Source organism: Camelina sativa, chromosome 3 (assembly GCF_030686135.1).
Source record: "Camelina sativa cultivar CO46 ecotype springtype chromosome 3, ASM3068613v1".
Lineage (NCBI taxonomy): Eukaryota > Viridiplantae > Streptophyta > Magnoliopsida > Brassicales > Brassicaceae > Camelina > Camelina sativa.
In genome coordinates this window covers 14254542-14276843 of record NC_141882.1, presented here as the reverse complement: position 1 = coordinate 14276843, position 22302 = coordinate 14254542, and the positions used below count along the sequence as shown (strand labels likewise).

The window sequence follows — 22302 nt, the reverse complement described above, 5'->3', positions numbered from 1 at the left end:
TTAAAGCAATATGAGGCGGCCTCTGGGCAACAAATTAATTTTGATAAGTCTTCAATTCAATTTGGACACAAGGTTGATGAGGACGTAAAACGTGAGGTGCAGGAGGTGCTAGGAATATCAAATTTGGGCGGGATGGGTTCGTATTTAGGGACACCTGAGAGTTTAGGAGGGTCTAAAACGAAAGTTTTCTCTTTTGTTCGGGATCACTTACAGAGTCGTACAAATGGTTGGACAGCGAAGCAACTTTCCAGAGGAGGGAAGGAAGTCATGATAAAATCAATGGCCATTGCTGTACCGACTTTTGTCATGTCCTGTTTTTGTTTACCAAAAACAGTCACGTCTAAATTGACAAGTGCTGTGGAAAATTTTTGGTGGAGTTCGAGACAGTCTGGAGGGATGCATTGGTTAGCCTGGGAGAAGTTATGTGGGAGCAAGCAGTTGGGTGGCTTGGGTTTTAGAAATGTAGATGACTTTAACATTGCTTTATTGGCTAAACAATTGTGGAGACTAATTGAGGCACCTGATTCCCTTTTTACTCATGTTTTTAAGGGCAGATATTATAGGAATTCAAACCCTATGGATCCTAAACGTTCTTATTCTCCATCCTATGGGTGGCGGAGTATCGTATCAGCTAGATCTTTGGTAAACAAAGGACTTATTATACGGGTTGGCTATGGAGATTCCATTTCTATATGGATGGATCCTTGGATATTGAAAGACCCCGACCCCGGCCATCCGATGGCCGGTGAGGTTCTCTCGTCCTTTACTCGCTACTTAGTCATATTATACGGTCCATTCTTTTAACAAGGTTCATTCGTGCATTCTGTGATTCAATATCTAGAGTCTATATGATATAACTTAGAGTAAAACAAACATTCGAACATTGTATTAAATAACCAAAGGATTCGATACAACTTATGAGTTTGCATAATAAGCTAGTACAAGCTGTATAATCGATCCTAGCTACCCATATCACCACCACTCATCCTCCCGGCCATGAGTCTCACACCTAAGCACTTCCTTTCCCGCGATCATTATCCTTTCCTGAAATCCAAGTAACCATCAATAACCTTCCCCTTAGCCGTACAATGTCATGCAAAGCACACTAAGTTCTAACATTCGTCCAGTACAGCGGTCGGCCGGTAGTGAGTTATCCTGCGTATTAGTTCGAACGGTGTACCGAGGAATCTGTACAGATCCCCATCCCACCGTCGAGCTGCGTTTACTTTTCTCCGTCCGTACCATCCGTACTCAGACACTCCGGATGGTACGTTGGTCGGTAGGGAGGTAGCATGCGCATCAGTTCGGCCGTATCTCGGCCGAGCCGCACCCCCTTTCCTTCGACCAATCGGACCAACTGAAGTATTAGAAATGCTTATGTGGATGCAGCTACCCCATTTCCCAGAACCATAAGGTCGGTACTGAACCGTACCTCCGGCCCTTAAGCTTTATCACCGAAATCTCTTTCTCTCGGAACTTTCTTCCCTATCTTATACTCCAACTCTCGAGTTTTACTGTATTTTCCTGTTTCTGATGGTGTCTTCGAAATGAGAGCCACACCCTCTATTTATAAGGTACAAGCCGCGGTTTGGCCCCAAAAGACACCTATCGGACACATCCGTCCGATCACACATATTCGGCCATGTCCATTCAGCCATGCCCGTTCATCCATGTCCGTTCGGCCATGCCCGTTCGGTCTCGAGCTCCCCAGCTGACCTGAACTCTGTCCTTTACCGTACAGCTGGCCGAGCTGGATCGAGCTGATTGGCAGCTGGTCGAGCTGGACGTAGCTGGCCAAACTATCCACAGCTGGCCGAGAGCTGCCGTAGCTGGCCGAGAACTGTCTGCAGCTGGCCGAGAGTTTTCCGAAGCTGACCGATCTTTGTCCCATGCTTGGCTTGTTTCCCTCCTTGTCTGAGCTAATGCGTAGCTCTTTTCCCGACTTTGTTAAAAATTTCACATCTTATTGATCACCAAACTAATTCATGGCGAATGCACATGCTCCTTGAGCATTTTACTCCGGAGCATGCTGTTTTGATCAGGGGATTACCTTTGGGTAGTTCTCGGATGACTGACTCTCTAGGTTGGCACTTTACAAAGTCCGGAAAGTATTCGGTCAAATCAGGGTATGATGCGGAACGTTCGGCAAAACAGAGGTGTCAAGTGTCTCGTTTTGGGCTGGACATTTATCCGCTCCTAGCGGGTGTTTGGCGAGTGGCGTTTCCACCAAAAATAAAGCATTTTATGTGGCAAGTCTTATCTGGGTGTATATCAGTTTCGGCAAACCTGAATAGGCGGGGCATTGGCTGTGATTCAGGTTGTGCTCGATGTAGGGCTGACGAGGAAACGGTAAATCACGCTATTTTCCGGTGTCTGCCAGCTCGACAGGCATGGGCTTTAGCTCAGGTGCCGGTCGGACCGGTTTCATTTCCTACAGATTCTCTGTATGCTAATGTGGATCATTTCTTGGGTTCAGCTAATCCGGGTGCTCAGGTTGCGGCTTTCCCATGGATTATGTGGTATATATGGAAGGCGAGGAATGCTCGTGTTTTTGAGAATATTATGGATAACCCTGAGAATGTTGTACGATTAGCGATAGGGGAGGCTTCTACATGGTTACAGGCTCAGGCAGAGGAGGATGGTGCAGATATATCACCGAATCCTAGTGCACCTAGCACTCGAGGAACAGGGCGCGTAGGGTCCCTGCCTAATGACTTCTCTGGTTATAGGTGTTTTGTCGATGGATCGTGGAAAGCGGGAGAGACATTTGCGGGTGCGGGTTGGGTGTGTTCAGCCGCTACAGAGGTTTCACCGATGAAGGGAGCCGCCAACTTCCGTCAGAGTCTTTCCCCATTGCATGCAGAAGTCGAAGCCTTTGTTTATGCTATGAGGTGCATGATTGGTCATGATCATCGAGAAGTGGCTTTTTATACTGACTGCTCAGACTTGGTGAAGATGGTGTCTTCCCCTCAGGACTGGCCGGCTTTCAAGACCTATCTCGATGACATCAAGATGGACAAGAAGGAGTTTTCTTCTTTCTCTTTATCTCTTATTTCCAGAAATGCTAATGTAATTGCGGACTATTTGGCACGCCAAGCGCGTATATCACCGCATCATGTTTTGTTTGTAAACGGTTTTCCCTCGCATTGGCTCACATGAGTTGATCTTCTTTTGTTGTCAAAAAAAAAAAAAAAAAGATATTAAGAGATCTCAGAAATTGAGTTTTTATAAAATGGATTGAGTTTTTTTTTTATATATAAAATGAATTCATATGTCTATCCAAACTTAGATTTTTTAGTAGGTATTGAGAAAAAAATGAATCTCATCATCCTAAATAGCTCAAAAACAAATGAGGAAACCAGCTCAAAAATAATTGATTATATATATATATATATAAAACGACCGCACCCGTATTCCCAATCTTCACACATGATCCACGGGAAACGATTTCACCGGAACCCCATAATTCTGACGAGACAACCGGTGTAGAAATCACTCCTTACAAAAACTTCCACAAATACACCAAACCCCACCTCATCTAGTTACTGAGTCGCACAACCAACCATCCTTAGCGACTGAGTAACAAGAGAGGTGGGCTGGAATATTTGGTTCTGTCCAGCCACATACAACACTTCCCCACGAATACTCTGATTCACTATCAACTCTTCCAGTCTCGATCGGCACCTCCATCTGGTGTCGATCGTCACCCATCGCACCACTTGCGAATAACCAGACATGGTGTCGATCGACACTCTCCTAGTGTCGGTCAACATCGACGCCCACGACATCACTTCCTTCAATCTTTCCTCATCAAAACCTATCTCCAGCCGTTCTCCTATGAACGAAACCCACAACAACATGATGGTGTCGACAGACACCACCTTGGTGTCGCTCGACACCCCAAAATTACCACAAAACTGTCTATGCCAAACCAAACTACAAACACTTGAGGAAATCATAAACCAATCGTTCATTTCACAAAACCACCAGTGAATAAAAAGCCTATAGCACCACGAAGCTCCCCACCAAATTTTAGCCAAATTGGACTCCGTTTCATTCTCTAAACGTTGCTCCAAATTAGCCATCTCGACCTAGTCCGTGCAGCCCATATGCAGTTGTTGGTTTCGACCGACATCACAATGGTGTTGAACTACACCAACCCAAAAATCACGATTATAGCCTCCCTTCAAGCTCATTCTAGCCGCAAAACCCTAATCCTTCACAACCATCTATTCCCAAATCGATTAAACATCAAACAACACGACTTACCTGGAAAACAATCATGAGAGAGACTCCTTGTCTATCTCAATCCACAACCAAATCCCATCCTTCTCCTCACACATGTAGAAGATGAAACTCCCTTCTCCTCCTCTTATGCCCCAAACACAAGGTCTCTTCCTCTAGCATCGTTGATGCTTGAAGAAGAAGAAGTTCCCCTCAACTCCACTGCTTGATCTCCTCTTCTCCCTCAAACCATGACCTCTTTCCTTTTTCCATCCATCGTCAAACCATCCATCTCCTTTCTCATCCCTTCAAAGAGAGAACCCACAACTATCTTCTCCCCTTTTACGGCAGGAGACGGTTGCCCTTAACATGGCGTCGAGATACCACTTATATACTCGAGCCCCTAGGGTTTCTTAAATCAAACCGCATCAAACTGACAATTAAAACTTAACCGTTGAACTCGGAAAATTTTTGGTGTCGCCTGACACCCACCCCAAAAATCCCTTTTTGGTTCACGTGTGTTACAATTCTCCCCATTTAACAATAGATTCGTCCTCGAATCTGAAAACACGTATATCCACAAGACGCATCCTACCACTGTCGCAACGGTGCACACAACTAATCTCCAGTTATACACTATCAACTCTTGCAACCGTCACCACGGTTCACACTTCTGGCTCAACCGGCCAACACAACCCTGACTCCATGGAACAGCACCATTTTGACCCCACTAGTCAACACCACCATGGCCCCACTAGCCACATATTCCTGACTCCATCAGTCAACATAACCCTAGCCCCACAAACCAGCACAACCAAAACCCAAGATTGAACCACCATCAACCTCCATGGTCTCCATCTAGTCACTACTTATACTCACGTTTTAGACATCGTTTGCTCTCAACTCATCCACTGCCATACTGATCTCAGAATCACACAATCAATAAATACCATGTCTACAAATAGACAAGTTTTAACTATTCATAAAACTTTCTGTTTACAATATCGCATAACCATTCAACTGTACAAAATTTTCATGCTTTTCCTCAACACTTACCACATCTAAACGACCTAGACAAGTTGAGTTCCAACATTTCTTAGAACCGTATACGCTCTGATACCAAACTGAAACGATCACACTCGGATTACTAATCCTCACACAGGATCCACGGGAAACGATCTCACCGGAACCCCATAATTCTGACGAGACAACCGGTGTAGAAATCACTCCTTACAAAAACTCCCACAAATACACCAAACCCCACCTCATCTAGTTATTGAGTCGCACAGGCACAACCAACCACCCCTAGCGACTGAGTAACAAGAGAGGTGGGCTGGAATATTTGGTTCTGTCCAGCCACATACAACACTTCCCCACGAATACTCTGATTCACTATCAACTCTTCCAGTCTCGATCGGCACCTCCATCTGGTGTCGATCGTCAACCCCATTGCACCACTTGCGAGTCAACAGAAATGGTGTCGATCGACACTCTCCTAGTGTCCCTTCGACACCGACACCCACGACATCACTTCCGTCAATATTTCCTCATTAAAATCAATCTCTAGCCGTTCTTCTACGAACCAAACCCACAACAACATGCTGGTGTCGCTTGACACCCCAACCTTACCACAAAACTGTCTATGCCATACCGTAATAAAAACCAACCATTCATTACATAAACCCACAATTGGATAAGAAGCCTATAGCACCACGAAACTACCCACCAAATTTCAGCCAAATTGGACTCCATTTCATCCTCTAAACGTTGCTCCAAATTAGCCATCTCGAACTAGTCCGTGCAGCCTACCTGCAGTTGTTGGTTTCGACCGACATCACAATGGTGTTGAACGACACCAACCCAGAAATCACGATCCGAGCCTGTAGTGACCCGTATCACGAAGTACGTACCGAACGTGATGGACGTGTACGAAGGATGTGGAGATGTCTCGGAGAGACAGAGAAAAGGAAATTTCGGAGAATGGCCTAAGTAACTTGTACCTATAGTAACCAAGACACAGAAGGCCCAGAACCGAAGAACGGATGGGAATCGTTGGGACATCCGGACCAATGGTGAAGGCATGATCGAGAAAATTGGTGATAGGACCAAAGGAAGGAGAAATAAAGTAATGGCCGTGGAAAAAATGGTGCGTGGGACGTAAGACGGACCATGGGAACAGAATGGCCGTGTACCAGTCGGACGGACGATGTACCGCGGACGACGAACGGTTTGGACGAACTGTGCGGGAGGTCCGAAGAGAGCCGAGAAATACCGATGGCATGGACGAGAGGTCCGAATAGAGCTGAGAGATACCAGAGTCACAGACAGGAGGATCGAGGAATACCGAGGAAGTAAACTTGCGGACAAGTGAGTTGTCTTTGTGGACGGGTGCAGACGTACTTGGGACGCAAGAGAGACAAGGGAAGTCGAGGAAGTGGAAGAGTCTCTGCATGGGGGGGGGGAGAGATGCCACATGTCGACGGATTAAGCCTCCTCCGCCAGCGAGTGAGATGCACGCGTGAGTTGGGGAGAGTGCATGCAAAAAATGTGACACTTGTCAAAACAAAATTGGCACTTGCTAGAGCTTGAAGTCGAGTGAAGGGGCTATAAATACTCCTCTTTGGCTTCTCATTTTCGATATTCACTCTCTCAAAATACCAAAGCTTTGCCAAATTTTTCTCTCAACTCTTTTGAAGAGAAAATCTCTTGATTTCGATTGAGGAAGAAGAAGGGAAGATCTCGGCGGTGAGAAGAGCTAAAGATCAAGGGGAGGTGCTGTCAGATCGGCGTGGTGAGGTGGAGTGCTAATCAAGCCAAAGATCTTCAAAGCTAAGGTGAGTTGTGGTTTTAAGAGGATGTGAGGTGTGTGAGCTCTCTAGCTCTTGCATCGGCCCTTGTTGTTGTTGTTGCATGTAGTGTTTGCATGTAGATCTGTAGATTGCATGTAGACTAAGGGGGATTTTATACATTCTTGGAGGAGAATGGCTTGATCTTAGACTAGATGCAAGTGTGAAATGCCTTGCATGCTAGATCTAATGATTTTAAAACTTGAATAGGGTGAAAAATAATTTTTAGAACCTCATGCAAGTGTGAAATGCCTTGCTTGATGGATTTCTAAATTTTTAATAATTTTTCCAAGGATGGAAATAATTTTAAAAATCTCATGCAAGTGTGGAATGCCTTGCATGATCGATTTTGAGAATTTTGGGGTTGAGAAATGCATGTTAAAAATTATAATTTAATTTTGCATAATTTTTTAGGGAGGTTAACCTTAGATCTGATGGGAGATTAGTCTAGGAAAAAAGGGGTTGGTTTTGGTGAGTCCATATGAGAATCTCTAAGGGTGGAAAGAGCCGTATGATGTACCCAAATATTTAATGTGTGAGTTAACCTCTGAAAATTGGGAAGATGGGTTGTTGGGGAGGCCATGCGAGGAAGTGTGCCGCATGTGAACCCAAAGCCAAAGAATTAAACCTCATAGTGTTGATGGGAAATCAGACCATTGAGTGTTGTTTCCTAAGGACATGCGAGAATCTCCAGGAAGGGAAAGAGCCGCATGTATAAGAGGAATTTCGGAATTAAAATGCATGTAAAATTTAATAACTAAAAGACTTAAAACTTTGGGGTTGGGAGCATATAGGATGCATGCATGTAAAATTTTCTTAAGTTGCATGAATTGTTTTCTTGTGGCTTAAGCCTTGTGTGTTGATTGATTGTTGTTGTGAGCATGTGTTGCTTGCAACTTGTGTGTTGTTGTTGTGCTTAATTCTTGGAGTCTTGAGTCCTAGAGTTAAGTGTTGTCCTAGCTAGTTCGCGAGTTAAATGTCTCGGTCCTTAGCTAGAGATCGTACTTTGTTCCTAACGTGTGTGTGGAAGTCCGAAGAGCTAATCCAGAGGGATCTCATGGCAGGACGGATTCGGGTCTAGCTAGCTACTAGCCTAAACCGGATGATGATGCGGCACAGTTTACCCGATTGTGTACCTGGGATGGGTGAAAATTCGGATGAGTTGGGGTGTGTCCGGTTGGTTGCCTTTGTGGTATCAACGCGGATGAGTGTTGGGACAGGACTGTGCATCGATGGGCCCTAGGTTGTGGAGTGTCTGGGATGAGTTCCCTAGGTTGTGGAGTGTCTGGGATAAGTTCCCTATGTAATGGTGAAGTGTCTGGGATGAGTTCCCTAGGTTGATTGTGATATCCCTGGGTGAAGTCTGGTAGTGTTAGTCATGGTGTGGTTACCTGACTTTGGAGTCAAGCATGTTCAAGTTATCTTGATGCATGGATAGCTCTTTCCACTTTGGCAGTGATTGCAAGGTGAAGTGGCGTGGAGGCCAAGTTAGAGTCAAGGTCTAGACGAGTCGGGTCTTGTTTATCCTTGCTTGATTGTTTGATTGTGTGTTTGTTGCTTGTTATGCTTCCGCATTGCGTGCTTTGATTGTGGGGTAGTTGTGGGGTAGTTGGTTGATTCAAGATAGCATGTTATAGGGAGATATCATGTTATGGGAAGATAGCATGTTATAGGAAGATAGCATGTTATTGGAAGTTAGCATGTTAAGGGGTTAGCATGTTAGAAGGATTACCGAGCTCACTGAGTAATACTAGATTACTCACCCCTCTCCACAATTGTTTTTCTTGCAGGGAAAGTTAGGTGGGTAGTATCGAGTGTTATGGATCGGATAGGATGTTTCCGTGCTGTGTTGCAAAGTCCTTGTTTCTTGTTGATCTTTTTAATTCTTTGTTTCTTTGTTAAGTTGGATCCAACATTTTTTATTTGTGTTTGCATGGATTTTGTAAACTTAATTCTGTATATAATAAATCGTTTATTTTCATATATAATTCGGACAAGTGGAGCTGTTTTCAGAGATATTCCGGGTCCAGCAACGCCGCGTACGGTCCGAGGGTTGCAAAGCCTAATTCGTTGGTGGAACCTCGGCCGGATCGCAGGCAAATGTCTGATTGTGACGACCACCGGACCGGTCTATGGTTAGTTCTGCCATAGGACGGTTTGGGGGCGTTACAAAGCCACCCTTTAAGCTCCTTCTCGCCGCAAAACCCTAATCATTCACAACCATCTATTCCCTAATCAATTAAACATCAAACAACACGACTTACCTGGATAACAACCATGAGAGAGCCTCCTTTTCTTTCCCAATCCACCACCAAGCTCCTATCCTTCCCCTCACACATGTTGAAGATGAAACTCCCTTCTCCTCCTCTTATGCCCCAAACACAAGGTCTCTTCCTCTAGCATCGTCGATGCATGACGGAGAAAAAGCTCCCCTCAACCCCACTGCTTGATCTCCTCTTCTCCCTTACACCAGGACCTCCTTCATTTTTCCATCCTTCGTTAAACCATCTCCTTTCTCTTCCCTTCAAAGAGAGAACCCACAACTCTCTTCTCCCTTTTACGGCAGGAGACGGTTGCCCTTACCATGGCGTCAAGATACCACTTATATATTTAAGCCCCTAGGATTTCTTAAACCATACCGCTTCAAACCGACGATTAAAACTTAACCGCTGAACTCAGAAAATTGTTGGTGTTGACCGGCATCCCATTGGTGTCACTCGACACCCACCCCCAAAATCCCTTTTTGGCTAAGATGTGTTACAATATATATTATATTATATATATCTTCCTATATTAATTGAGAGCTAAAAATATCAAACTAAACTTATAAAGTGTAAAAAATTACATTTTCATGTCATTGATCTTAAATTAAATGTTTAAGTTTTCAGTAAGGATAAAACTGTTATTTTAATATTAGACTAATCAAATCTTTTAAATAATTATTAGTTTCTAAAACACAATCTTTTTTTTCTCTACAATTAATTATGGATGAAAATTACTAATTAATTTTTAAAAATTGTAAACCAATCAGAATTTTAAAAACTAAGATTTTATTTTTTAACTTTACAATATGATTATTTTTAATAACAATATTCGGAAGATTTTATTAAGATTTTAAATTCTGATTATCCTATCATCTTTCTTTTATTTCATTTACTAATTATTTTGAATTATTCTATAATAAAATAAATATATATGGTTAATAAATATGTAGAATTTTTACTGCATATGTTGTGATTTGAATATTTAAAAATATGGTATATTAATAAATTTACGAAAAAAAAATATGTTTCAATGTTCTACATTGGCAGGTTAGTAAAACTATATTTATGCGGTTGATAAATTAATTAATTTTATTTAATCACAATTACAATATTATTACGTACTGTAAGATATTTGACAAAATAATGATGCAAATACAATAAAGAAAGAATATAAAACTGTAATATACATCAAACAAATTAAAGTACTATAATATTTTTTTGGTAATTAATTAGTATTTAAAAACATATATATATATTTACCAAACAGTCGTAATATTAAGAATAAATATTGTCTCAAACAAAATAACTTTTTAAAAGAAATATTAAAATATATTTTTAAAAATATTATAATTTTTGAAAAATTGTTAACTCGTGCTTTACTACACAGGATATCTCCTAGTTTGAACAAATAAAACTTACAGTTTACTATTATTATAAGGATGATTTTTATTTTTCACTTTGCCATCATTTTGCGAAGATATTGTCAAATCTATATATATATATATATTCTAGCAGGTTTTCTATTGTCAAGGCATTTTGGTTTCCTTTTTGTTTATTTACTTTGCTCTCATAACTATCTAAAATAAATCTTTAAATCTAGACTTACCTTGATAAATAAAAAAATTAGCGAAGAAAAGAAAAATGAATTCAGCAAAATATTCAAAACAACTTATTTGGAACAATCTAATCATATGTTGTTAAAAAAAACATATTTGGAACGTCTCTTTTTGTAGTACCATTGTTTTAAAACTATTTGTAACTTTACATATGCTTACTATAAGATACTAATTTTTGATGGGATATCTTTCTAATATAGACACTAGATCAGGACCCGCGGTATACCGCGAGCAGAGCCGGCAATGAGTACAAGCAGGACAAGCAGGTGCTTGCGGCAGTAAGATAATATAGTAATTAACCGGCCTTTTTTGAAAAGTTGTCTTGGTCCGCTGGTTAAAGTAGTAGGTTTTTAGTGGTCTGCACCCTAGTTCGATTCCCAGCCCCCTATTCCCTAGTTTTTCAACCATTTTATTTTTTTAAAAAAAGTAGCTATAACAACAATTAGACTTGCAGCCCATAAATTTTTATTTTATTTTTTTATAAATATAATCTATAGACTATTAAAGTATAATTTGTGTCTAAGTTTGTTGTCTAATTATATAAAAAATGTTCTATGAGTGTACGTATAAAATGGTTTATTTATTGTGACCCCTAACCCTTCATCGTGGAAATGGAACTAATCATCCAAATCCACTAGTACGTTGTTGGTGCGCCACACGTTCCTCGAACTCTGGTCCCCACCCTTTAACAACCTTCCCACAGGACAAGCTGTCACCAATTGAACTGCATTTCCATGGTGACAGCGTGAGACCTATGGGGGCAAGCTAGCGGGGGCTAGTGGGGTCCACATGATGAGTTGTCAGAGGCCCATAAAAATGAGTAGAGATCGATTTAATACAATTGCATTTAATGCTCAGACTTTCCAAATCAGATTTAAATGACAAAAACTGCAGCCAAAATATTAGTATAGATCTATTGGTATTAGGTAGATATATATTTTTTAAATGTTTTTGAATACATATATAAATTTCCTTTTTTTATTCCTATATATAGAAATCACTGAAGTCTTGGTGTTGATTGCAATTATATAGAACTAATTATTCTATGGTTTATGTTGACAAAACTTGGGATATACGTATGCATCAATGGATATTGGGCCTTGGAGTAAGATAATATATGTCTTCGTGGGTCGAATTTACTATAATTCATTTTGTTGACTCCCAAATAAGGGAAATATATATATAAATTTACCCTTATTGACTCTCGTTAAACTAAAATCATGCAATTCGGGTTTATAATCCTATTCATATTATCCAATTTGTTTGGATACACATGAATGCATGATTATCTCTTTGGAAATCTATAAATTTCCTCATACAAATCAAATCATGAGTGATAAGCGAGTCATTAACCATTCGTACAAGTGCAACTTGGAGTGGTGGTGAGTTTGATAGGTTTGACTTTGAGGACAGGGTTTTGCTCGCAAAAGTTGGCCGGCCGAAGTTCAAAGCTACTGGATAGAGTAGGCATAGTCGGAAAATCTTCCTGGCATGGGACGTGGTGGAATCCGACGGTATACCACATCACTATATCTTTCTTCTCTATTTCTCTATTCCTGTAGTATACAATTTATACATATAGTTTAAGTCCCACAAAAAGAATCTTCTTTAATATGTATCGTAATTAGGACAATATAATATCAAATTTTAAGATATAAATGCTGTTAATTTTTTTTAAATTATTTTAATTGTTTTAAGAAACATTTCAGGTGTTAATATGTTTGTAATGCTTTAGAAAACTTTATTTTTTTCATCAAACTTGATCATTATATTAAATAGGGAGAGAATTATCGATGTAACTCGTTTGTGATTACATAAGTAATAAAATCATAATAGAAGAAATGAGAATTATTTGGCATAGTATGTTTTAGAAAATTTGATGTATAGTGTTTTTGTTCATTAATCTATAATATCCTTTACATAAAGTAATATAATTCTTATGTCAAATTCATTTCGTAAAGCAAAAATACTATTTTATACGGATATATAGAAGATCAAAACAGTAACTTTTTTTTGTTATTTAATTATTATAATATGATACATACCCAATTTCCGTAAACATTCAACTTCAATTTTAATTTTTTTTAACCAGCTCATGTTTTAAGCGAGGGGTGGAAATTTGGAATATATAGTTAATTTAAAGATTGATTCTCTAAAATCTTAAATTTTTTTTTTTTGTAATGAAATCTTAAATTAAATTTGATTATACTATTATTCAAACCATGCGACGGACGTAAAAGAATAAAATTTTAGTAGAGATTTTAGATTACCTTTGGGACCATACGGCTAACGTGTCGTCGCCTTGGCTCCGATCTGCATACAAACCGCTAGTCCAAATCTCTGATTTGTTATAAGGGGTGTTCCACATATTATAGTTGGTGAATGCTGCTCGAATCTGTGGGTAATCATCTTGAGTTAGAAGTGTGCCTGAAACCGGCCCCGGAAATAAACGGTATCCAACCTCATTACCGTGCTTCGTTCTCCGATCAGCGTTAACTACCACAAACTCTTCTACTTTAAGCCCTAGTTTCACCCGAGCCTCTGCCTCGGTTTTCGCCGTCTTTCGTTTAGTAGCCCAGTAGCTTTTTCTTGGTGTGTTAACAGATTTCGGAGCCTTGGTCACAAGTTCGGTACGTACAAAAGAATTGTTTGTACCATCGATGTCAAGATCAAGACGGAATGTCACAAAATGGTCGTGATTGACTCCGACAGTGTTGTCAGCAACAAGTGTCCCATGGATATCGTCTTCTTTAATCTCTGATGTGTGAACATATTCCACCGGTTTAACTTCTAAAACACCGGTTAAACCAACCTAGGCATATGAAAGCGGTAATATTATAACAGGTCGATTTGAGAATATCAATTATTTTATTAAAATATATTTAATGCAAAATCGTTTTTGTAAATCATTGTCACAACCGGTATTTTCTGTGTGTGTGTGTGTGTCTCGGATTCGCATTTAAACTTTTGACTGATATGTTTGATTGAATACTTGTAAATATTATGTTTCTTTTAATGTTTTAATGTAGAAAAGGAGTTGTATATCAGAATTACGTTTTTGAAAGACGTTGACATTACCTCCATTTTGATGGAAGCACTAGGTTTGAACTCGTAATCAATAATGTAGTCGTAGTTTCCCACGGCTGTCACCATACGGGCTACAAGACTTACGTCCGATCTAACCTCTGTGATCTGCATGATAATGTAAAATTTCCGACACATGGCCTTTGTATAGGACTTGCCGGTACTTGTTCATGTCCATGTCGAAAATGGACGCGAGGGAGATGACGAGGCCAGCTCGAACGTCGAATGACATGTGAAACTCCCAATTTGCCCATCTATTTCACAACCATATAAAACGAACTGATAATTAAGTTTTCATTGTCAAATTTTCTGGAAAGCGTTTACGCATATTCTTTCCAGAATTTCTTATTTACTATAATTCTCTCTCACGTTCTAAAAAGAGAGAAAATTAAATATTCAATGACAGTATATCAAATCATTGTGTTTTTCTTAATAATCATCTTCTATTGCCATTCAAATTCAAATTTATTTCAAGAATATTCAATGTGTGATTATCACACAGTTTAATCTGTATATATAAGCCACTAAAATTATATCTTAAAATAGTTTGAAAACGTACGAAAAAATGTTCGACTTAGAGAAAACTTTTTCTCACGGGTATATATAAATATGTATATTTTCTAATATGTACTATAAGTTACTTATTTTGTTTTAAAGGCTTTCCATAAATCTAATCATCTAAGTAATCAGTGTTCGTAGCTTTACCACTAACATTAAAACGTTGTTGGCTTAAGAGTTTGGAGTTCTTATATTTTCTCAGTTGCTTGGCTGATTTAAGAGAAAGAAATTATAAGAGTTTACCGACTTTTAATAATTCAGTTATAAATATCTCTCGGTAGATGTAAGTGAGAACAACAACTTATAAAATTTTGGGAGAAAAAGGCTAAAAATCTGCTATTATTCACGCTGAATAGTTATTGTTAGCAAAATCTTATATATAATTCTGTGTGCGGCCAAAGAGACAGAAAGAGAGAGATCCTAGTACCTCACGATGTGACCTTCAATCTTGAACCCTGGACCGTTGGGTTGAAAATTAGGACAGCGTTCTGAAGCGCCAGGCCAAACGGCGGCTTGAGCTTTGAGAAACGGAACTCCGTCCCGTTAGCCTTTGGCAGAGGACTGGTGAATCTGTCCTTAAACGTCGTTACCTTCATTTTTTCAAGGTTTACTATTATTGTCATTCCTTCAATAGGTCTAAGATACGTGAGGTGTATGACGCCTAAAGCACATATGAAAATGATGCCCCTTAACCCCAAAAAAAATTTCTTCTATCAAAAAGATATCCCCTGTATATTAATAGAGAATCATTCTCAAGAAAATGCTGATGTGTCGTCGTTAGAGAGCTCGGAACACCAATGAATTTATTGTCTTCATTTTTATGGATATTTATATATCTCCTATATATTAATAGAGAAACATTCTCAAGAAAATGCTGATGTGTCGTCGTTAGAGAGCTCGGAACACCAATAAATTTATTATCTTCATTTTTATGGATATTTACACATAATTGCTATTGAATGATTAAGGAATATTATTTTACAATTAATTAAAAAAATTCAATTTAAAATTAATTTTAATCATTTTTATAACATAATTAATTATTAAAATATAAAATCATTAGATCTAAAATATTTTCAAAACCGGAATTTATTCACCTATTAAAAAAAATGATTACTGTTCACATATTTAAAGTTTCAAAAATAAAATTATCACAATAATCATTATTATAGGGAATTGACTTATTTAATACCATTTGGTATAATATTTCACGGGTGAAACATATTCTTACATAAAATAGAAGAAATTTTTTAAAAAATAAAAAAATACTGCATAGATTAAGAAAGAGGTTATACATATATTTAATTGATATATAATAATTTGATTTAAATATATTTTCACAGGTTATATATATTTTTCTTACATAATTAGATACCAAAAAAAATAAATTTAAACATAATTCTAATTTTATCTGCCTATATTTATCCCATACTACGTGCGGGTTGTTACCTAGTAACTATGTAAAAGATCACCAAAAATTTCAGTTGTTTTAAAAACGTACATAAACCATCAACATAAATCACATGTTGTCAAAAGAAAAAGCATCATCGGTACATGAGTCACCAAAAATAATCCTCGCTTTCGTGCTTGCAAAATCATCGATCAACTTTGAGTTGTCAAGCGTTTCCACCAAATCTTGTTCTATTGATATCAACGCCAATCCATTTAATCGCTCTTGAGACATAATCGAACGTATATAATTTTTGATAAGCTTCAACTTCGAGAAACTTCTTTCTGCACAAACAACTGAAATCGGAATAGTGAGCAAAATACGATAAGCAATCCATGTGTTTGGATAACAACCATCCATTCTTTTTAAAAACTCTAACACATCAACCGCTTTTGTAATCTCCTTTGGCAAGACTCCTCTTAAAAGTTTAAGTTCCACAAACAGATCCTTTCCTTCTATATCTGAATTCCCGTCATGCTTGAGGGAAGCTTCAAGCTTCATACAAGATACCATTAACTCATCATCTCCTGCTGACTTTAGTTTCTTTAAACCAAACAAAAATCCAAAAGTTTCTTCATAATATTGAAATTGTTCGAATCTGACCTCAAGAGACATTATAGCTTGATCCACTACGTTGATGAAGTACTCGATCCTAAAACTCTCCTCTGCACTTAACGTGTTACTTTGATCAACATGTTCTGCGGCTTCACTAAACTCCTTTCTTTTTTTTATCAAGCGTTTTGGTTTTTTATAAAAAACTGGTTCAATATCCATTTGAATGGCAATTTCTGTAGCTTCTCCTTTTGCTTTCTGAAAACCAGTTTCTCTATAATCTTTCAGATAACCAACAAGCCCTCCTAACTGAGCAATAGAAACTTCAAGGTCCATGTCCTCTGACTGTAAGGTTTTGCTTATAATTTTGAAAGCAGAAAGCAAATCATACCATATTACCATTCCAAACAAGAATTCAAATCTTCCGATTCCATGTGTTTCACTCACTGCAAGAGACTCAGCTTCACTACGATGTCCTGGATTATCACTCAACTCTGCTAAGTAAAACAAAGCATCTCTTATCTTTGAAGCTTGAAACCTTATTGGTTTAACACTATCAATGCGGCTTTCCCAACGAGTTTGTGACAATGGCTTAAGTGAAGTACCATTCACCATCTCTTGGTACACTTCCCAATTGTTGGTTGAAGATGCAAATAGGGTGTATATACGCTGAACAATGCCAAAAAATGAAACATCCACACATCGGATTAGAAATGTCAGCTGCTCTTTACGACTAACATCAGGAGGTGAATCCAAAATGACTGAAAAATACTTTGCATCTTGAATCTTCTTTACAATAATCATCTTTACCTCATTAGCAAGCAGTTCTATCAACTCATTCTAAATCTTATGACTGAGATAATGGTAATGAGTTTCACCTTTTTCAATCCGTCGAATGTGTTCCTTCATTACTGCATCAAAGCCTCCAATCATCTTAATAAAATCTAGAAAATGCCTACTGTTTGGATCAATTACCTTTTCCTTTCCACCACGAAATGCTAGATTTCTTTCCGCTAGAGTTTTTACTACAACAATTATTCTCAATAATACATCTCTCCAATGCTTCCTCTCCTTGTTAATTGCCTCCTGCAAATGCTTATCAATAGTTTCAGTTTTCTTCAATCTCACTTCTAACTCTGTCCAACGAGTCATGCAAATGATATGATGATGAGTAGTTTCATGACTTTTCAGCCTATGTGAAATATTTCTCCAATCATTGAAACCGGTACTTGCCAAAACAGTAGGATTTGCTTCTTGAGTGAATAATTTACAGCAAAAACAAAAGACCTTGTCTTTAGTTTTTGAGTAAACTAACCATTTTTGTCTTGCTTCTCTCCGTTGCTCATTTTTCTTGTATAAGTGGCATAAGTGAAACATCTATTACCACCATCTCTTGGGAAAAGATAACAAGCGGGTGGTCTTGCGGGTGGACCCTTCTCAACCAAAAAAATTCTCATTCTCCTATCAATTTTCTCCCAGTTTCCAGGATCATCCATATCCACATTCTTATACAGACCCTTAATCTTATTACCTTTATTATGTTCTTCAGCGTGTTCATTCTCAAAGTTCTCTTCATCATCTCTTTCTCTTACAAGTTCTTCTACAATCTTTTCATCTGCAGCTTCTTCAATAGTAACATGCTCATCAACTTCCTTGTTTATCTCACTTCTAGCCGTCTCATCAGTTTGTGGAGGTTTAGTTCTTGTCACATACTTAAGAATATCATTGGTTTGAGATTTCACCAATTCATCTTGTCTCTCTTTTCTCTTCCTATTCGCACATCCACTTGGCTGGTTCCGAATTCTATTGCCTGGCAGCATTTTCTACAAATCAGAATAAGATGAGTTTATTTGATGAGAATTGTCACTGAGAACACATAAAACAAAAAATTAGCTTTTACTTTTAGTGGAGACTCCATGTACAGAAATTAGCTTAAACATAAGGTGTAAAAAATTATAATTAATCTCAAGTCTCAATTACCACTGGTGATTGATGATGGGCAGTGTGTGTTTTGGCGGAGACGGAAGATCAATGGAACCATCAAATAAAAAAGTTTGGAGTTTTTCTTTTTAATTCAGTTGCTATTTTTAATCGTAGAATTTTTTATGTAATATATAAGATAAAAGAGAATATTATGGTTTAGAAAAATAAGAAAAAAAAATCGTGAATACAATAAACTTGGGATTTGAACCTCTACTGGAGAGAACTCGAGCTAAAACAAAAAAACCACCACACCAAATAAACTTCTACAAATTGATGCCCCTAAAATACTTATAATATTTGGCGCCTAAAGCCCTTGCTTTATGGGCTTTAGGTCAGGGCCGACACTGAATATTAGCATCGATTTGATATAAATCGATACAAATTACTTGCATCGATAAAATGTAAATCATTTTTTAAAGTGATGCAGATTATTTTTGCATCATTTAAAACTGATACTAATATAGAAAATATATGATGTAATACCACACTTTTTTGTAGTGTACAGGTTGAGACTCAAGATAAACGTCACACCCACAATGTGTTGTAGTTTTCTTTTCAACCCTTCCCAAATTAATTAGAAAGCAAAGAAACTTGATCAAATTAATACTCATAGATATTATTTCATTTCTTTTTTGTGTGTAACCTTAGAAGTTCCAAAACTTTCTCATAATCTCTCTTCTAACTTGAGATCATTTCTAAATTAGTTTATTTCCTCATAGACCGAAATAGTTTAGAGTAGTGTAATCCCTATGAGATTAAATATTTTCACTAGATAGTTAGAGCCAGAAAAGAAAGAATATATATATATATATATATATATATATATATATATATTAAAAAAGTATTTTTACTTAAAGGAAAGAAAGTAAAAGATAAAAACTTACTGAGAACTCTCAATGAAGAATACGATTGAAAAGGCGATTGTCCAGACGGTTAGTTTTTGGTTCTGGATCCTCAAGCATGTCTTCTTGGGGATGGTTGATGTCAGTTGCGCCGGCGTCGTGGAGCAGTTTCCACTCCACGATTGCGTGGCGGTTATCTCCACGAAGTGCTTTCCACTTCATGATGTTCATGAGACGGTTATCAATAGAGGCTATGTAATGACCCTCACCAAGAGTAAAAATCCAAACTAAAATTTTGGAGAAAAGGACCCGGAGAAGACTTAGCAAGGTGGAGAAAAGAAGAATAAGAAGAATGACTGAAGAAAAGTCCGAAGAAAAATCAACCAGTCGAAAGATGGCCAATGGTTGAAGTCAAAAGGCCAAGACCAAAAAGAAGTTGAAGAAGAAGAATGGCCAAGTCAAAAATCACGAAAAGGTCATGGTACGGTCAGGACAGACGTACACGGACAGGGACGGTACGGACGGATGTACATGGTCGGAGGCGGTACGGACAGACGTACAAGGTCGGGCACGATACGGACACTTTGGACGTACGCGGACAGAGATGGTACGCACAGGTCGGACGTACATGGACAAAGATGGTACAGACCGAGTAAGGACGGGAAAGGACGGACGCATGGGGAGTAGAGACAGTACGGACTGGGAAGGACGAACGCATGCCGAGTACAGATGGTCAAGGACCAGTACAGCCGGTGAAGACCGAAAGGTTGCGGTACAGTCAAGAAGTACGTGGTACAGTCAGGAAGTACGCGGTATAGTTAGGAAGTACGCGGTACAGTCAAGAAGTACGTGGTACAGTCGGGAAGTACGCGGTACAATCAGGAAGTACGCGGTACAGTCAGGAAGTACGCAGTACAGTCGGCAGTATGCGGTACGACCAGGAAGTTGCGGTACTGATGATCGGAGATGCGTTACGGACAGAGACATAGCAGACGGACCGAGAACTTGCGGAATGCATCAGACGAAGTGTGCGGTAAACACGGTTTTGCGCAGAAACGCTGTACCGACCATATAGCGATCCTAAATTTAAGGAGCGATTGTTTAGCGATTAAAGAGATTTTTCCACATGAAATCAACCAATAGGATTTCATGCAACTTAGAGGATTAATCATTGTGTTGTTGACACAAATAAAAGACATAATCATTATGTCTTAAGGAATTGGCCAATGGGGATTCATGCACCAAAAAGATGGGAGACAAAGGGAGATTCTCCTTTCTCCATCAACCAATCCGCACACATGCAAGAAGAAGAAGAGAATCTCTTAGCTTGCTCACCAAGTCGCCAAAATGAGTGGAGGAGAATCTAACCGTGTGTTTGACATGCATTGGGGGAATGCACCGCCCAAAAATCTCTATAAATGGGAGCTCACCCTTCTCATTTTCTTCATTCACCCAAAACACAAAGAAAACTTAAAAATTTTCTAAGTTTTACTCTCTCATTGTTGACAGAGAGGAAGACCGGAGCGAAGCACTGTCGGGACGCTGTTCGGGGTCGAGGAGAGACGCGGTACGTGGTCGCTGTTCGGAGACGCGGTACGTAGACGCTGTTTGGAGACGCAGTACGCGGACGCTGTTGGATGCAGTTGGACGCGAAGAAGGAGTTGTCTGATCCGCGGTGCCGTGAAGTCCAATCAACAATCTGCTGACTCTTCGCGAGTCCTATGGTGAGTTCTGTGGTAGTTTTGCGTGGGGTGCTGCATGGTTCCTATGGACCATGTACGTACCTACTGTGTGATGCATTTAGTCTAGGTTCATGTTAGAACTAGTTAAATGTTGCATGCATTAAATTGGTAGGATTCATGCTATAATTCATGTTTAATCACATAGAATTATGCTAGGAATCACCATGCATGTTGAGAAATTGATGAGAATTGAGCTGCATATTTTCATGAAGAATTTGATGCATTTTTAGCAATTCGGCTTGCTTAAAATTTGGATAAAGGACTTGCATGCGTAGTTGAATGAGTAGATTTTTATTTGCAATTTTTATTGCTTAAAAATCGGTTTAAATTGGTTGCATGCATGTAGACCAATCTAGGATTGCTTGAATTTTTATTCTTGATTCCTGTTGATTGTTGTGTGTTTCTTGCTTGATTTTTCTTGCTTGTTTTGCTTGATTTATCTTGCTTGAATTGGTTGTTTAGTACTAAATTCTTTGCGTTTTTACTCTTAGAAGTTTAGTACTTATCTTAGCTAGTCTCTTGAATTATATTTGTTATTTTTCTCGAGTCGTAGCTAGGATAGAGTAGTCGATCTTCTGTTCCTCCTATTGTTTATTGTCTCGTGGAAGTTCTCAACGACCACTTACGCGGGACAATGTCGGCGGCTAGCTAGCCACTAGCGCGACAGCTACTTGATGTCGTAGCATGGGATGGGTCATGCAGGTTACCTTTGTGGTATCAGCATGGACAGAGAGGTGAGGAGCGGAACAGATTATCGAGGGCCCATAGGTGAAAGAGTCTAGGATAGTTGAGTAACCCTTAATTATTCTAGTCGTCTTTGTGTTGTTAGGTGAAAGAGTCTAGGATAGTTGAGTAACCCTTAATTATTCTAGTCGTCTTTGTGTTGTTAGGTGAAAGAGTCTAGAATATTCAAGTTACCCTTGTTCCGTTCTAGTCGTCTTGTTCATCACGTAGGAGTGAAGAGTCTAGTGTGTCGAGTCGATTCGAGTCTTGCTTGAACTAACCCTCTTTGCTTGCTTGTTTGTTGTTTGCTTCCGCTATCGTTTCTGTTGCGTAGCTTTGATTGCTTGCCTTGCTTGTTTTCCTTCCTTGTTGGGGTAGTCGGGGTGGGGAAAGTAGAAGCATGTTTAGGAAAGGGGTA

General features: G+C 38.9%; 1 protein-coding gene and 1 pseudogene across 1 annotated transcript; one reads left to right on the top strand and one right to left on the bottom strand.

Annotated features, from left to right (window-relative positions):
- The first annotated feature begins 1992 nt into the window (after positions 1-1992).
- On the top strand, positions 1993-10738 carry LOC104779014 (uncharacterized). Its single transcript, XM_087507299.1, has 2 exons — positions 1993-3100; positions 10722-10738. The coding sequence occupies exons 1-2, from the start codon at positions 1993-1995 to the stop codon at positions 10736-10738; spliced, it is 1125 nt and encodes a 374-aa protein (XP_087363425.1).
- Positions 10739-12298: 1560 nt separating this feature from the next.
- Positions 12299-18414, bottom strand: LOC147946927 (uncharacterized; annotated as a pseudogene).
- Positions 18415-22302: the final 3888 nt, after the last annotated feature.

Coding starts and splice junctions, on each gene's coding strand:
- LOC104779014 (XM_087507299.1), top strand. CDS start 1,993: ATGCACATGCTCCTTGAGCATTTTACTCCGGAGCATGCTGTTTTGATC.